Here is a 19361-nt window from a genome sequence, read left to right as displayed (position 1 = left end):
ATCATTACAGTATTGGGAAGAGTCTTTTTCTGTTCAGTGGTTATAATTTTTTGTAATCTTAAAATTCCTAGGAGAAAAAAAAGAAAAAGAAAAAGAAAAGGGGGGGGGAAGCATTGGAATGATGTTTTTTTCCCGTTTATATAGAAATGGTCTCTGCCACCCACGGCTGAATATTTACATTCAAGCGAATAATACGACGCAAATAAAAAAGAATCATATGTGAAAACTGGCACAAATAAATAGTTCATCTCTGCTTTTAAAATATATCAGATGAAGCATACCTGTATGCGTTGCGGTAAAGAGAGGCCTGAATCTGCAGGGACAATCTGTATTCGTTGTGCTGTCCCATCCATTAGTGTTTGCGTAACAGCTCCCTGGGAATGGGTAATCTAAAAGAAGAAACAAATGTAATGGATTGACAATGGATAAACTACCTTAAGGACGGATACACTACCTTAACGGATGAAGCCTTAAGGTTTCACCAATTTCTGATTTCTCTGCACAAGGCTATGGGAAGTCTGACACTCTTACTGTATAAGGAATGCAAATGCTTGTAATCTAATTTAATAGCTTAATTTTGCTAGTTCGAAAATTCTGTTTGTTCCACTGTTTTAAGCCCATTTTGAAATACCTTCCAATTTGAAATTTAGAAACATGTTAAGTAAAACAATTCATTGTTGACAAGTCCATGTAAGTCAATCAGACAATATTTGTTACTGTTGATGTTCATGAGACACAATACCTTTCATCATAGCTGTGCTACATTTACACTAAAATACTTTTACCTTAATGGCTTACTTAAAGTGACAAAAGAATTTCTGGTGTGGAAACACAGCAATTGGCCTTTTCTGTTCTGTTTTTCTGTTAAAGCAGCAAAAATAGAACAACAGAATTCTATACTGGGGAACTATCAAGAAAGTTAGAGAAAATTAATGAAATGCATGAAGTTGGCAAGCAGTGTATCTTAAAACAAATTTAAATCTCTGTGTGAATGCTCTCAGACACAATTTGTGGAAATGTTTTAACGATTATCAATATTTTAAAAATTCTTCACATACTATAGCCAAAGGTATATGGGGGAAGGTATTATTCATTACATTATTTGTCAATAAAAATTAAGAAGTACAGCTGCTATTTGCAGAGGCTTGATCAGAAAGGCTGGACTTTTTGTAGTACAAAGGAAGTTTGTCTTCACAGAGTTTACAGACACCTTCAAACTGAAATTTGTGTCTTAAATTCCCAAGTAACTCCCTGAACTTTTTGCAGTTCAAAAACTCTGGATCATCCTGCAATTCTGTACTAATAATTCCCAGTATTTACACCATTATAAAAATGCTCCTCTTCAGCTGCCCACCCCCCCAAGAATTAATATAGAGAATATATATCTATATCGCAGCAAAGGTACTGTTTTGTAACAGGTTGAGAGCTTTTTCGTTCCTCCTGGATCAGCTTCCTGATCTTGCAACCATACCACCATGTAAATGCCAGTACCAGCAGAAGAAAGGAGGCAAGAACACGCAGCTGGAGGTGAGTATGAGAAGGGGAAGGAGCGGTGGGTAAGATTTCCCCTTACAGCGGAAATACAAGCTCCCATCAGCCTAAGCTGAGTTTGAAATTTTATCCGAAAAGGCATTATTTTTGGTAGCAGTCTCAGCTCTTATAACCTACTTGCTCCTATCCCTTCAGCTTGGTAGGTAAAACTGGTTGGTTAGTCATTCAGTGATCTGGAATAGGACACTGATGCAGGTTAAAAAGCAGCCCAGCAAACAGATAGACTAACAAAGGCTATTCTTAGCACAGATCAAACCTTCAATCCAGATCTCCACAATACTCAGAAGCGGACACATCAGAGCAAATGAGAGTGGGATTAAGCTGCTGAGGAGATCGCTTAAACTGCCAGCACCATCAAAAGAAATGCTTGTCAAACTACTGCCTGAGCCATTTTCGAACACTGCTTTCTAAAAATACCTGATTTTTCATGAGTACAAAATAAGCTACACATTCCAGGACTGTTTTACGTTTGCTCCCCTAAAATGTCACTATCTACATGTTGTGTAAGGTAAAACCACTCTTCAACCCCACAAAATGTCAGCTTGACAGTTTTACTTCTATACAGAATACAGGTTTTTATATTGCAGTTAAAAAAAATACCAGTAAGAATAACCACAATATTTGTTAAAAATTGTATTGTGTATGTGTATTACAGACTGTTTCAACAAATACGTAGCTTTCCTCTGTTACTGTTACCTGGCAGGACTGTGGAAACAAACCACCATATACTTAGTGTACCCAACAACAGATTAAAGAAAGAAGATTGCTGCAGGCTCTTGACAGACAACTTCCCTACAGGAATCAAGGAATGTGACCTTAATGTAGAAATATGAATTATCTCACACTCAGCAAAGGTGATTAGCAGTTGGCAGAATTTGAGAAAAGATAAATATTGTGCAACGCTCCATATAGGCAAGGCTATAAGTTCTTTTTTTTTAATAAGTTTCGCTTTTATGCAAAAAAGCCCTAAATTAACAAAAACACGTTTGTGAACATCATCATAAAATTGTTTGTGATAATTTTGTGTTTTAAAATGCTTCATGAACAAGAATTAATATTATAAAGAAATTAAAACCTATGTCACAGAACACTTCTGGCCATTATTTCTGTGAGACACAGGAGCACTTTCCATTCTCCTCAGAATGGGAACACCTGTCTTTTTCCTTTCATGTTCTACTCATGTACATTTTTATTGTAAATTCAATTAGAACTATTTCAACATTCAAGAGAATGACAAATACTAGCAAAAATACTGCTGAAGTTTCATAGACCTTAAAATATGGTTTTCAACGCTTACATCGAATAGGAACACCACCAAGCAATTACAACCGGTAAGTCACAGGTAGGTAGGAATGTAAGATACTATATGAAGGCCCCTGTAAGACCACTTTCCTTGCTGACTTCACCTTTCAGGCACTGCACTCATGCATGGCATGCACCTTTGACAGTAATTTTGGCTTATGGAGTCCCACCTTGCACTGCCCTGGGTGATTCTTTTCAGTTCTTCTGACCATCTGCCAGGTTGGGCTGCACCTTGTACCAGATAAGGGAACTGACCCCAACTGGGAGGGAGAAGACCTTCCTCCACTATCCCATGATTTTTTTCTTCCAGTTTTGTCCACCACACAATGACACACAGAGCTTACATGAGCAAGACTAGCATAGCGTGAGAATAAGTGGCTAAGTGAGGACTGGGGAATGCTTAAGATGCACTGCTGCCAAATAAGATGTGATGGTCTCAGGCTCAGTAAAACCTTGCTAAAGGACAAATCCTAATCTACACTGCTGACAGAATGATATCCATGAAAACTGTAAGGCTGGAGTTTCACCGTGAACAGAAACAGCCAACAGCTCTCTGCAGTGTCGCACCTCCACTCCCTCCATCTTCTCCCCTGCCTTCCTTTGGCTACCAGTCATCTCCTTTACGCAGGCTCTGGTACTCATTAGAGCCTTCTCGGACTCTACTCAACACACTCACCCAGCAGAAAACCTTCCACTCGTTTTGGCTGGGTTAGCTTGCTGTTGGTGTGGAAATTAAATAAGGTAAGAAACAGAAAAAGGACCTTCCCTCTCCCATGGCACTGAGATACTAAGTCAGCTCAGTGTCTCATGGAATCATATTATGAAATTGAGAAACTACCCTCACAAAGGCTAAACACCATCATCACACCATCCTCTTTTCCGAGTGGAATGTATACTTCGGCTAGCTTTGACTAGCCTGTACTTCTTAAAAAAAAAAATTAAATACAGCCCTATTTAGACCTCCACAAGGAATTATATTACCAAAACAAAACTACACTAGACACACCATTCTCACCTATAAAGAGGACAAGTGAGAGAAAGAAAACACGATACATCACATAAATCACTTACGTCCTTTGAGATAGCCTTAGCAAGTCAGATGCTACAACAGTAAAAGCTGTAAGAATTTATACAGAATAGAATTAACCATCCCGCCCCCCCCCTCCAACCCTTCTATTTGAAATCAAGACTGAGAGGAACTACAATTACTTGAAAAGTAAGTCTATGTCTAGACAAGAAACCAAGAGTGGATGTTTCAAGCTAAAAAATACCATTTATTTAAGATAAATAAGTTACTGCTTCTATCTAATTTAAATCGGCGCTAATTTTAAATAGACCATACTATGATGAAACCTTCTAGATAAGTATGTATACTCTTATCCACACTCCCAAACTATCTGGGCATCTCTGGAAGTTCTCTGGCTGCAGTACACAGATTCTGCACACAGGCTACAGAAAATGAAAACCAGAAGTTAGCAAAAAACAAAAGTTCAATCTTCCCTTTGACTTATACCAAACACCAACAAATATTTCACAGTGAAGAGCATGGCAAACCTTTACTAGCGAAAAAAAAATAACTGAAGCAATTGGTTAATTGGAAAGTAAAAGCTACGTACTGACAACTCCCTTGATTGTAAATTTTCTAACTGAAAGCGAGCAAAGCAATTATACAACCAGACGGCTCTCTGAAGACCACTACAGGCCCAAAAAGCAGAGCTGAACAGCTAGTCACTTACTGGAAACACTGCTAGATTTTCCTTAGCTTCATTTCTGTGGGGCAGACTTTGGCAAAAAATACTTTGGAGCATAACTTTAAAACGGACATAATAAGTTCTTCTAGTCTTCCATGGGAGAGTCTCCCATGGGAGAGGCTTTGGATGTACTAAAAATTATTTTCTCTTGTGATTTTGATTTTTACATGTCAGTCTGTACATTTTATTATTCAATGTCTCTTTAATAGGACTCAAAATTTATGTACCTCTCCCATTTGCTGTTCAATAATTTGATGGGCCAGTTCCTCTATGGTTGCCATGATCTTTAATCACCAGAATTTCCTGTCAAAGAAAGGAAAGAAGATGCTTAACATCTATAGCCCCAAAAGTAAAAATATCTTGGGGGAAATATAGTTCATATAAGTAAAGTATGTTCATAGTTGTCTGAAGGTGACATCCCTGCAGAATTTAAAGTTTGATTATACTATAAAACTAATAATTTATTTTCTATTTGTAAACTTTGTATCTTTTTACTCAAATAACTCACATAGAGACTTCCTCTTTTTCCTCCTCTGCTTTCCCAAAGAGCAAAAATATAATAAACTCCCTGTGAGAACAGAAGTATATTACTGACCATGACATCAGCAGGGACATGACTAACATCTTAAAAACTGGAACAGAGCAAGTTATGTTAATGCAAATCAAGGGGGGAAATCTAACTTCTTCTGAACTCATACTGATTTTTTAGTATTAACAGGAGTGCTTGAAGGTCAATTTTGTAATTAATAGGAGGCACTACTTGGGAGACAGAAAATATACATGTTTAAAAAAAGATGCTGTTTTGTTATCAATACTGTAGTTACAGCGTAAGAGGTCCAAATGTTCATAAGAGGAATTTTGTAGGATTTAACAGACACTACTACATTAATGCAGTATAAAGTATTCAGATGTATGCTTTGTTTGTCTGGGTATCGATTTGCAAATATTCACTAGGCAGTACTTAAAAGAAACATATACAAATTATGAAGCACCATAAACACTTAATTTTCCTGACAAAAGCTGTATTAAAACCACTGTAATATCTACTTTTTATATGAACAAAGACAGTACTCTTACACTAAAGGATTTGTCTACGTACTAAATTTGCTTTGCTTCAAATATACAATGTACTCAGGTTATACAGCCTCCTCATTGCAGACAAAGTTATAAAGATGTTTAATACCAAAACACGTATTCCTGCATTAACATAAGAATAAATGGTGTCAGTATAAAGGATTTTTTAAACAGCATAAAAGATTTATTTATTTATTATTTATTTAATAAGCAGGAATGGTGCTGTGTAAGCATACAAAAAGTTAGAATGCTAATGAAAGTGGTTACATATGTAGAAAAGCTGTGTATATAGCTAGTTGGTTTTCACTCTAACTTTGCTAGAACTCCTAGGAACTTTCTCCTACCCCAGTGATCTCTATACTTTCCCAAATCAACTATACAAACAAAAATGTTAACTCATTTTGAAGCTTATTCTGCTCTTATAATTGGAAAGAGAGATCTCTTTTGACTAGGGCACGAACTGCAGGCCTTGGAAGTGTGCACAGGGTATACTAAACCCTGATCAATGTGTGGAAGGGAAGACTATAGAAATATTTGGGCACTGTAGACCATTCTTAATCACCGACCAGCATGCTGCATTGTTAATTAAATTAAGACAAAAGATGACAGACATACACATAAAACATACGAGACTGAAGCTTATGTTGAAAAGCATCATTTCCTCAGAAGATCTAATAAATGTCAGCACCCTTGCAGGAGCACTCTTCTGCATGCAGTGAGCTGCAGCACAATCACTATTCAAAGAGCACTTTCAAGTCAGCCAATGTATTCTATCAGATGTTTTCTTCTTTTAAATAAAATACTTACTAGCAACAAAATATTGCATTGTTTACACACAGTGCCAGAAATTAGTACTACTTCATTAAAAGAAAAAAAAGACAAAAAAAGAAAAGCTAGAAAGAAAAGCTTAATGTCTTAAAAGCAAATTAGAGAACTATTTAGTAAGACAGACACACTTTTGGGTAAGAGAGATGTACTTTTTGCAAAGAGTTGTTTCAGAGGAAGATCTTACCGCTTCATGACAATTTGACATACCAGAAAAGTTGTGCATATGATGATATTTTGCAAAAGATTAAGAGTAAACAAAGTAAAATGCTGAAATTCTAGTCTGATCTCAGAGCTGATCCCACTTTGAGTAGGGTTTTGGACTAGAGACCTCCTGATGTCCCTTCCCACCTGGAATATTCTACAACTCAAAAATGCACTACTTTCTTAGCTACCAAAACAACAAGAGTTGCCTGCAATTAAAAAAGATCCCCAATATTTTGAAAACAGTTTGATTTGCAAAATCTTTTGACTGCCTCCATATAGGTCTACTGTGCAGATATTTTCAAGGACACAATGAACGACTATCTAATTTTAAAGTTTTACTTCACTGAGTGTCTAGTTTAAAGAGCTATGCACAAGAAAGCTTATTTTGAGCAGTTTAAACCAATTTTATGGAGAGTACATGTTCCCCTATGTCAGCCTTTTGAGACAGCGGTAACATCTTCCATTCTGCAATCACTGTCTCTAGCATTTTCTACGTTATTTTCCTGAAGGAAACTAGACTACATCAATATCATTTTCCCATCAGAAAAGCCAGGTCTATAATCTTTCCCATAACAAAGTATGATTATGACCTTCTCAATTTTAGTCATATTTAGCAACAGAGCCTACACCTACTTTATTTTATGCTTTTCTAAAACTCCTAGTGTTTCGGCCTACAGAATTAGCATGTTCCAACAAGAATACCGAATACTAATTACTACTGCTACAGCTGTGTTGCACCAACTCAGCAGCACATGGAAATGAACAATACAGTGCAGTGAAAAGAAAAGCTTAATTTATTGTTCATCTGGTAAAAGCTTGCAGTCAAATACTGAACTTGCACAGGAGGCAAAATCTGGCAAAATTTCTTTTACAGAAATTGACTCAGACACGAAGAATTAAAAAAATTCTTACCTATCATATCTGTGGCACTGCAAAATTGTAATTAAAGATTCTCTTTAATGTTCTCTGTCATACAATTACTTTAAATTAACATATTAACACATTAATATTTTTGCTACAAACTCAGTAAATGAAAGATGGAGAGATGTGACTTCTCCAAGCCTTCACGAGTACTTTGTCCACTATCTTAACAAGGAACAAAGACCTTCTCTTTTTAATGTTGCAGACTCATTACCACCTTATTCAAAACCATTCTGTCACCAACAGGGCTACCCCTAACCTATCTTTTGGCCTGAGTTTCCAGCCTCTCTCCCCAGTGCCAGCACTGGTACATCTGTGACTTCGCAGCCAGCAGCGAAGTTTTATTTTTGTCCGTGTTGGTTCTCAGCCCAAGGAATGACTTGCACTTGCTACACTACCATGCAAACGCTACTGTTGTACCAGTGGTGGAGTGGAACTGTAGATCACACCTTTCCACAGCAGCAGAAATCTACATCACCTTAAGCCATCTGAAGTCTCCCATACTTTCCCACAGCTCTATAAATTGTTGCGAGATGAGCCTTGGAACTTAGACACATTTATTTTTGGATCTTACAGATGAACCTGATGAAGAAGAAACAAGAAACAGGGGATGAAAAAAAGCAACATATAGCCACAGGACAAAACAGACAACACTTATGATGATGAAGTGGCCTAGCAGACACTTCTGGTCCATAAGCTAAAGTATTGTACAATTAGGAGATTGACAAGAATCTATCTTCTTGCACCACTCCCTATTTCTAGGAAGGATATTATTTTCTAATTATGAGAACCTTAATAGTCAAAGCTACTTTTAAAAACAATTCAAGGAAAGCAGTGCAGTTATATATGTAAGTTTCACACACATGAGCTCATTTATAGCTAACCCTCAGATTCTCTAGTAGAAATGCTCTTCAGCACAGACATTTCAACCTCTTAGTAGATTTTAGTCCTCCAGTTAACAGATATTGACCTTTTCAAGCCTCAACACAGAACTAAATAGTGTCTCATCTTTGAGATGTTAGACTTTGTGTTCTTTGCCATAGTGCCAAATCCTCACCAATAGCATGGGGAGAGTTTGTACTGGTTATGGCAGAATTCTGTATTGGTGCTAACACCTGCGTGTAACAAGATCTCTCTCTTGTGAGCATGATGAATGGCTATGAGAGAGAGTAGGTATTTTTACATTATTAATTCAGAGGATTATTCAGTGTTATCAAACAGAGCCAATAAAATATTGAAAACACTCAGCTCCCTCAAATCCAGAATTGGCCACAGGCATCCTTTATTCTTGCTGTTAGGAGCAATGTAAGTATACTCTGTTTTACTCTTAAGAGCAGTGGAAGAGGTTCTCTAAAAGAGATTCCCTGTCTTGATAATGTATTACTTTTGCAGGAATCCTAAATTACAGATGAGAAAAAAGTAGGAAGAAATTTGGAACAGGATAGAGTGTTACTCAACCACAACCTCCAAGATGTACTCAGTTGTGGCAATACAGTCTAAATGCCCCCAAAATAAGCAAAATTAAAGAAAACCCAAAAGGCACTGGTAAGCAAATCCTTTGACACCGTTTAGAATCAAACCGCTTTAAAGGTGATGATTGTTAAATAAAAACCTAATGAAATTACAACGGACTTTGAAAGTCTGACTAGATTAATATTCCCTAAACAAGTGATACTCCTATCCTTCCCCAATCAGAAGAATTCTACTGGTCAAAAAGATTTTCTTTGAAATGTGATTCTCAGAACCAAGAAAGAGAAATCTGTGTTCACAAGAGCTTTCAAACCCAGCTTTTTCTTGAAAAATGTCACCCCTCCATTCAAAGCACCTTCAAAGAGGTTTTTCTCAACATTCTCTTTAGAGAATGACTTGTAAACACAGCTCTCAGGAAAAAAAAAGCCTCAAAAAAGCCTAACAAACACTTACGTGTCCATCATTAAGGGTCTCAACCACCACATAAGGACAGCTTTTAAGAATGCTTCACTGTACACCTGACAGTGCATCTTTGAAAAAAATTAAATTATTCTCTTTTACCTACAAGTAGTTAACAATAAAAATTGAGAAAATAAGAGGGAAACTCATCTTGAAATTCCATAAATTCTTGATCATAGTCAGGAATTCACCAGCTATGAGCTTGAAGTATGAATCCCATACATCCCAAACCTGTTGAAACACAGAAACCTCAAACCAAAACAAAAGCTTTTCAATTGCTCATCCAACCATTCTGTGCTGCTAGTTAGATCATCCCGCAGCTCAGAGGCACGCTTCTGCAGTGATGTCTTGGTAGGAAACAAAGATCGACCTTCAGAATCAAGAGGTGTGTGCTTTAAGGAATTACTTTGCACCTGCTAGTTAGCTCTCCTAAACCAGATGTGCCTGCCGTCACAGTTAAGATGCTTTGGTAAAACAAGTTAGCTTAAAAACTGAAAGCCATTTAAACTAACATGTTTTACCTTGCAGTAAAACACTGAAGGAATACACATGCATTCAACTATGATGCTCCAGCCACAGGGAAACTAACTCTCAGAGAGGCATGAACCATTAGTAGTGAATTTTTGAAGCTTTATCTAAAAGAGCCATCTGCTTCTCATTTGAACTAGACTTGTGTGAACAGAGTACTTCAAGCATACAAACAAGATTGAACTCTTATGATGAAGAGGAATCTGGAGAATTGGTTGAGGCTGTCCTACCTCTTCACGCTACCTGGAATAAGCACACGGAAACTCAGCCCATGGATGCAGAACCAGCTGTCAAAACTAGACAAATCATCTGAGCATGAGCACATGGGGCACGCATACAATGGAAAAGGAATATACTCACTTGAGTAAGAATCTGCAACTACTATGGTGAGACCACAATAAAGATTTGCTATGTAAAACTGAGAGAACATTTTTAATAGTTTTCATGACTATTAATATGTTGTTTCTTTAGCTCAGACTACTATAAATAAAAACGTTAACACTGTCAATGTTCTTCTTGCTACAACTGTATTACTAGTAGCAATGGAAAATTTCTGGAGAAAAGCTGGTAGAGATAGAGTATACAGTAGCTCTTGATAACTTAGAAGGTAGCCCTTAAAACCATGTTGGTAATCAATAAAAATACTAAGCAAACCACCTCTGACATGCAGTTATTATAACCTATATGCAGAAATCCATTGCCTAGAAAAATATTACAACAAGAGTATTGCGATAGCATGAAGTGTGTGCGTATGTATGTATATATATACAAAAAATTTAATTTTGGGGACTTAAGTGGGATAATTGAAGTGACAGAATTTGTCAGTATACCTTTACAATTATGAAAAAAACTTTGACTAACACAATAACTAGGTTCTTTCCTAGATATAATTCGTATCAGTACCAACTGACAACTGCTACATTATGAAAGAGCTATGAAAGCAGTTTTTTTAATTAGTGTTTACAACAGTAATTGATGCATTGGAAGAGTGTACTCAGTTTTTCTGCATTTTCATGCATGCATTAGAACTCGGCAATTTGAGGCCTCTTTTGATGTGACATTAATCATCCTACTGGATTCTTTTTAGAAAACCTGTCACTTGAACAAAAGGAAGGGGGTATTAGCTCTTCACATTTTTGCGTTGAAGTTTTGTCATTCAAAGCCATCACTAAATAAATAATAATAATAATAAAAACATATATAATTGAGTTTTTCGGCATGAAGCACCATCCTTCTGGTAAGCCTTAATTATTTATTTCATTGCAAATTCAGTTTTTGGGAGTATTGAGCTTGTGATTATATGTTTTTGAGGATATACCGCAGAGGTGTAAAGTTCTTGAGTTATAAATACTGATAAATCCATTTATGGAGAAGCTGTGAAACTTTAATTGCTTTGACTCACAAATTGTTAAGTTTAAAAGCTCAGAGTTAAGTTAGAAACAGTCCTACTGCAGGCATAAAATGTACTGGTGCATTTACACTGTTGCAACATTGCATTTTTAAACTTCTGTAGTGAAACAAGCCTGTAAACAAAACTAAACTAAGACTGTTAAAAATTGATAAATGTCAATATATCCCTCTGGTGATTTTTTTTTTTTAAACACAGTGACTTCTTAGGACCAATGTACATCAGGCCTAATCTACGAAGTTATACTGATTATGAGGATACGATCTTATGCTGGCTTCACTTCAGCAGGTGAAATTCCTTTGTGTACAAAAGAACAACTGGCAAATTAATACTCCTTAGCAGTCAGTCCCACTACAGCTCTTGCTAGTGAGTAAAGCACTGATTCAAATTCTCAGAAGCAGGTGACCAGTCTGAAACACTGGTCAGACTTCAACAGCACTTATAAGCAGAGGCAGCATAACCTGGAACGCCCTGCTGAATTAATCCTCCATCTCACTGTCTCCCTTGAAGTGTACATGTGGATGAGCTACTTCTGAACTGGTTGCTGAATCACCAGAGAGTAGTGCATTATTCTGAAGTTTGTCTTTACCATTTGTGTTAAAACGCCATGCAGTAAAGAGTACTGCTCAGCAACTGGTTCAACAGCACCTTGGTCATCTGTATATTATAAGTGGGATGACAGCTAGGAGTGCTAACTGTCAGGAGTTGCACTGAGGTCCTCAATTACGTATCAGAGCTCTTAAAGTAAAGAGTGTAATCTTAAATTTAGGCAAAGGAGCTGGAATTTCCAAGGACTTTAAGACAAAACTGTGACTGATTAGTGTCTCTGACACTTGCAAATGTCACGCTCAACTACATCCTAAAATAAAGGCTAAGGAAAATCAGGTTCCTCCCTCATTTACCTGACATGGTGTAAGTGAGGCTATGGCTCACGTTGCTGCACAACTTCATGCACTGCGAACACATCCTTTGTAACCAGTGTGACTTGTAATTACATACAATGAAAAAGTGATACATTTTACAGGATTATTCTCTTATGCTTTCTATCTTTTTTTTAATAATGCAAAATTAGAGAGTATTATTGACAAGAATTTACAGATTAATTACATGATGTTTTATATTTTGACACTTGCAGTTTCAAGTTGCATAAACATTCAGTAGTAGGTTCTTCTGCGTGTTGTTGCTTCATTTAACTTGCTGAACCCTAAACACCAGGGCACTAATTGACAAATCCAGTATTTGTAACAATGGTACTCTGTACTGAAATGCCTTAACTTAAATCACCTCCAATAAACCATGTGACTTTGCTCTGAAGAGCATGCATACTGGTGAAAAAAATTCATCAACTTCAATGTTTAAATGATAAGCTTTCAGGGAGCATTTCATGCCACAGCTCAACTGCTGAAATGGCTAGCTGAAACAGGCATTCCTATCCCATTCCCCATTTTTGCTTTATTATTTAATCTCTTCTTGTGCTGGCATTGGTATACACATAATGCTGTGAGGAGTCAGTCCAAGGAACTGAACTGGCAGAAACCTCTTTCTTATTTGTAGAGTCAGGGCATAGTTTCAAAGGCAGTTTGAACAGAATTACAGCTCAGCCCTAGGTAGTAGGTCCTGTTCACCCTGACCAAACTGTGGTGGTGTTGACCACATACTAGGACGATTCAACTCACTAAAAAGACAGAAAACTAACATAGCAGAAATGCACCATAGAATCACAGAATGGTTTGGGTTGGAAGGGACCTTAAAGATCATCTAGTTCCAGCCCCCCTGCCATAGGCAGGGACACCTTCCAGTAGACCAGGTTGCTCAAAGCCCCGTTGAACCTGACCTTGAACACTTCTGCTAGGTAAGCACACCGAACTAATTTACTTTGCAGTCAGATTCATTCCATCGCAGACAAAAGGGAGAACATGTTGTTAGAAGTCAAGGGAGGGAGGAAAAAAAAGGAAGATTAAGGAGAAGGCAAACCTCCCTTTCCATTGTTGTTGTTGGGGAGCTGATAATTCAGTTCAACTGCACCCTTTGTTTTCGGCCCGTCCAGCTGCCTGACGCGGCTCACTGTGGAGTCAGACAAGCTCCACTTCCAGTTGTGCAAAGCAGCAAGGCTGCCTCTTTGAGCAGTAGCTACCTGTTAGGCTGTGCATCTTGACACTGCAGACGGGGGGCAGGACAGGTCAAGGAGAATTGGCTATCAGCAAATTCTAAGCTAACTTTGAGACAGACGTAAAGTTTCGTAGTTCACCTTTTGCTTACCTAAGGTACCTATGTTAGACTTCACATCAGGTATGCTTAATCACTCTTTAAAGTTCCCTGCAAAGAATTAAGTGGAAAAATGATTTAGCTGGTTTTTTTCTTCTATTATGTAAACTTACAAATTTAGCACATTTTTCATGTTTTTAAAAGCTTCTTCCAGCCAACATTCCCAAAGGCTGAATTGTTTCACGTGAAATGATGAATATATTCTAAACTCAGAGCTATCTGAAATTGGGAAATATTCCTTAAACACTTTAGAACAAACCTTCATTTCCCAGTAAAGAAAAAGATTTAAATTAACTATCGCCACAGTCTGAGTATTGATCTTCAATAACTGGAAGTAATCTTCAAGGTGTTCTCATCTAATGTGAATCTTCCTGATTTCAGAAATGCTTCTTTTTTCCACACTTGTCCAAACCATGCCACACACCTTCAAAGCACAAATCTGGCAACATACAAGAAATTTTTTATTGCTAGTATAGGAAAGAAGTAGATTGAGTCAAATAATTGCTGGTTTCTTGCTTGAGAATACTTTGTTCTCCTTTCAAAGGGAATGAGACAAATCAAGATGAACAAAACTTTATGCAGATGCTAGTTAAAGACTGCTAATCACATTTATATTTCCTTTCTAAAGTTATCTAAAACAATGACAGGATAAGAGCTGGAATTCTAAAAGAGACCAGAGAACACAACACGAAAAAAACTGCACATGCTTTTAGGATCTTCTTTATAATGTCCCACAATTAAAAGAACTGTAATATTACAGTTATATTATTACTCCAAGAGCAGGAAGGAGAGCCAAGGCTCCTGCCAATACATCAAGCACTAGGTTGTCTGCAAACATTGCCCAATTAAATTTTACCTCATTTATGTCTCCCTTTGAATACTTTTGCAAAAGTTATTTTCTTCGCTCGCTATTTCAACCAGTGAGTCCATAGTTGCCCAGAGCAATTATTGCTTTATTGCTCTACTGGTTTCCCTTTTTCACATCATACTTAAGATCCTTGCCTTTACTTTTACCATGAAGGTTCTAAAAAACGAAGTGATAAAAAATGCTTTGTCCCATGACCATTTAGCTAATGATACTGTTCACCGCTTAAGCTCTTACTTCCTTCTGCAACTTTCTGCAGATCTGCCATTAAGATTGGAAGCACTCTTTCTAAAACTCTACAAAACAAATACATAACCTTCCTTCAATTTGTCTTAAAGGACATGTGTTGCTGACAACAATGTCAAAACTGACAACATTTAGACTGTCAAGATGATTAGATCACTGCCTCTCCAACTGTCCAATATATTCTACTTTTGTACCCTTATATTGCCTCAATCTGTGATGATCTGTTGGTGTATTTTCTCACTAGTGGTAAATTTCTGGGGCCAGGGAAAAATCACTTTCTTAAGAGATACCCAACACAGTAAGGCTCCTCTTCTGTTGCTCTAGGTACAGAGTAACACAAATATTAGCATCTGTATTTATACTGATTAGACCTGCTTTACAAGTAGGATCACTGCATTTGTTTTCAAAGTTATTTCTTGAGTGCTTGAGAGTATTAGAATTATATATCCATCTCTTCTTTTCAAAACCTCAATCCCCCAACCCAATTTATTAGAAGCAGCATCTAAAAGCAGGCATTTTGACGAAAGAGGCATTAGACTTCCTCTGTATTACTTAAAGTGCATTTATTGCATCTCTTGTCAGTCTTCAGACTCAAATGAAATGCTACTAGAATCTCTTTCTGTATGTAAATCCTATGTAAATATTGTTAGTTTATGCCCCTAGTAAATGAGTTAGTGAGCCTTCTTGGCAGGAGGAGTCAGACTTATTTTTAAATACATCACTATCATCAATGTTATCCCAAACCTGTTGGTGTTGAACCTGGCATCATTGCCAATGGTTTTCCATCGCTACTTTAGATAAGTGCTCCATGAGCCAGTGTGTCAGTGGAGAACTTTCATTAGCGTGCACTAATTCAACCACTCTCCTTTACTTCTTCCTCAGTTTATGTGCCAGAGTTTTCCCAATGTTTTAGTCAAAATAACTTAGGAAAGACTTACTTTTTAAATTGTTTTTGGCTTACTTCAACTGAAATGGGTTAGGAAACATTCCCACGAGAACAGCCAGCAGATTTGAGGGTCAGTAATCAGAAGCACTAACCTCTTCACTAGTACAGTTATACTCAGAAGACATCAATGTTTAACTCACACCGTTCTCCAGGGACAAAAGTTATACAACTTTAATTGTCCTAGTAGGAAGTTCCTACTAATAGTATTTCAAAATATTATACCAGTGTAGACTAAAGATTTTAAAAGCAGTAGCAGGAAAAATATTTCTTTATGTTTGGACTCTCCATTTGATATGAATGGTAACATCTATTATATTGCACTGTTGGTATAGCTGCCCCACTATCAAGTACCTTGATTCTGACTTAACACCCTTTAAATGAGCAAGAACAAACTGCATCGGTATGAAGATACAACACGAGAAAATTCTGCCCACCCCAGAGATCTTCAGTTTACTTTTAAAAATAAAAAGTCGTAACCCTGGCCAGTGAAGTTTTACTGGTGCAACAACGATGCTCGTAAAATTTGAGTAGTTTAACTTACCCTGCTGGCACTGTCAAACCAGTTTGACTCTCTATGTATCAAATGCATAATGATTCTGGTAATGACGATGTGTATGTACAGAATGTGTGTTAATACAGGGGTCTTTCCTAGATTAAATCCACCTGTAGAAGATCAAATGCACATTTAAACTAATAAAGTTACATAAGAACTTTCTAGATACTTCTGAGGTACAGGCACGTTAACTAGTTATGACTACCAGAAGTTACTGTGAACTTTACTTTCTGTTCTTATATCACAGTAAAGACAAATACAGGAAGATCAACATGACTTTTTAGGAAAGCTCAAAAGGTTAATATAATGGAAAGCTAACTGGAAAAGTATTCCCTCTTAGAAGAAACTGTCTTAATCTCTCTAGTCATACTACTTCAGTAGTAAATGATTTCAACAGATCTCAGAAAATGAACTAAGGATACGCTATTTTAGCTGAGGTCATCACACTGGGCTTACAGCTGCTCTGTACCTTAAAATGGAAACTAGTCCTCATTTCCATTCTCAAACTCATCATGTACTAATTAAGAATTCAGCATAACCTGTGCCAAACTTGTTTAATAAATACCTACACATAAAATAGAAAGCACTTAACAATCCCTCTATGATTAAAAATGCCAGAGTTAGGGGGTTCTGTTACTTGGTTTAAGCACTAAGATTTCTTTACACTTCAGAACAGTATTCTGCAATGCTTCACAGGTAATAAATTAAGCCAAGGAATCCAAACACATTTGTGAAACAAATGACACTACTTTGCTGCATGCTTCATACAAGAAAAGCTCAATGAACAAGGCAAGCTATACAAGCTATTCTTGGATTATCATTCTATAAGCCATATTGCTCAAGATGGTAGAACAGTTGGCAGACTGAAAGGAGTAACACTCTCTTTATCAATGAACTAAGGAATATTTATGTGACTTTTGACACCCAGTTAGATACTGTTTACTAAATTTGCATGACATCAAGATTTAGAGTACAAACCTAAGACACAGATAACAACAGGAAACTGAAGCAGCTCAACCTGCAGGCAAGCAAGGGAAGATGAGATGCTTGTAAAAGCATAAGGGAATAATTAAAAGGCACACAGAAATAGAGAAAGAGATGCATTTGCAGGCATGCCTGTACAATTAATTTAGAATCATTGCTCTCACTGCTTTTTCATGTAAGTGAGTGCTACAGCGAGGAGGAGATGTGAGAAAACAGAATTGCTAGGATAAATTTTCAGGAGACTGCTGAGTCATTCTTACAGTTTGGGCCACCAAAGGGACAGTCTCACTTTTAGCCCTGGGCTTCTATTGCTTTTATCATGCCATCTCCAGAACCTGCCTGAACAGCTACAGAGCTGATTCAGCTCACCAGCCCCACAAACAACGGGGGAAAGGAAGGAGGAGGAAAGGTAAGGGGGCTGTCTGCAAGCTGAATCCACTCACATGAGCACTGGCTACATGCCAGAGCTAGGTAAGGAGACAGCCATTTAATCAGGTCAAGCTGCCCTGTGTAATGTCAGCCATAGCCTGCATCTCCACCTGAAGCTTGCAAAATCCTGCATTGGTAGAGGAAGAAAAAACCCCAAACTGGTTCCCTGCACCAGAGCTGAAGCTGCACAATAAACCAGACCAGGAAGTTCATCTGACTGAAGACTTCCCCCTTCACTGGATTAGGTTCAGCCAGGTCCATTCTCCTACCTGGCACGCAAAGATTACGCTAACACAGCATAGCGAATGCAAACCCTTCTTTCTGAACACACTTAGGCATTACATCCCCTGTGGTATAATTACAGCATTTCACAAAGAGGTAGCCCCACTCCTGGCTGACAGCTTTGTCCCTCTCTGCATTTGACCTCGTGACTGTATGGCTGTAAGGTAAGTTCATCTTCTGAATTTATTCACCCTGCAGCTAACAATTGCCATACGTAACACAAGAAAAGCAGGTAGAAGCAGAAATAAGACCATTTCTTTTGGAAAAAGCCCATACTGTTACACCAGCTTATGTGTAACATCAAATTGCCCATATAGGTGTGGTGTGAGATGACTGCTTGGAGTATTCACTGAACTACAGCAATAGATGAGGTAGCTGATACATGAAGGTACGCTATGGAAAGGACTTGCAAGCCTATTCAACAGTACTACTACTACTAACTCTCCCCTTACAACTTGCACATGTTCATATCCACAGAAACCTCCTTCAGAAAAAAAACCCCTGAGTTTCACACACATCCTTCCAGTAAATCAGCGTTGACATTGTTTCAGACAAAAATATCCCTTTATAAATATCATCACCCGCCTCTTCCCTGTTTTTTTTTCTTCGGTTTTTTTTTTTTTTGCTTTATCAACTCCACAGGATTAGATTTTGTCAGAGGGTGTGTGTTTTGGTTTGTTTTTGGGTTTTTTTTAACTCCTATAAGCATTTATGTAAAGCACTCTGGAAAAAATATTCAGATTAAGTCAGTCAGGAGTGAAAGCATTAGTCATGTTGACACTTACACTGTCCTGCTAATACTTCAAAGACAGCATATTACCAAAACAAACTGGGCAGTTTTCACACCACAAAGTTACTGCTAAGTTATAAACAGCAACCTCAACTTATTTGGAATGAAATAACCATTAATTATAGCTAATATGACAATAGCAGAGGGGTTTGGCTTTAGTTTTTAGTGGTTTATGTTTTCCAAATTTCTGGTTTAACTTCCTACAAAGGCAGTCAAATATTTAGCTTAGCCCAGCCTGTCTTACTATCAAGTTGAACAAAAGTAATTTAAGTTAAACAAATTAGAACAGCCTTTCAGAGAAGGCCTGGCCAAACCAACAAAATTAATCTAAATATTGATACAGAAAGGCAGTTCTTAGACCATGATTTTCAGGAAGGAACGTACTTCCTTACAAAATCTGCAGCACTGCATCATAAGATACATGGGACTCGCTCAGAAAGCACAACCAGCCTTCTCTGGTCTCAGAGAATTGGAAATTAAGAGTTTGATTCTTCAGAAGATAAAT

At 37.4% G+C, this 19361-nt stretch overlaps 1 protein-coding gene across 3 annotated transcripts in view; it reads right to left on the bottom strand.

Annotated features, from left to right (window-relative positions):
• Positions 1-19361, bottom strand: part of NR2C1 (nuclear receptor subfamily 2 group C member 1) — a 54249-nt gene that overhangs the window by 31539 nt on the left and 3349 nt on the right. For 2 of the 3 annotated variants that reach the window (XM_050912698.1, XM_050912715.1), the window contains exons 1-2: positions 4832-4885; positions 282-389 (exon numbers count right to left, since the gene is read on the bottom strand). In XM_050912698.1, the coding sequence (XP_050768655.1) occupies positions 282-389; positions 4832-4885 (162 nt within the window). Of the gene's footprint in view, positions 1-281; positions 390-4831; positions 4886-19361 lie in introns of those variants that run through there. The other variant, XM_050912707.1, reaches the window with a different exon arrangement.

This window comes from Gymnogyps californianus, chromosome 1 (assembly GCF_018139145.2).
Source record: "Gymnogyps californianus isolate 813 chromosome 1, ASM1813914v2, whole genome shotgun sequence".
Taxonomy (NCBI): Eukaryota; Metazoa; Chordata; class Aves; order Accipitriformes; family Cathartidae; genus Gymnogyps; species Gymnogyps californianus.
The sequence above is the reverse complement of the archived record's forward strand: the minus strand, read 5'-3'. Positions and strand labels throughout refer to the sequence as shown.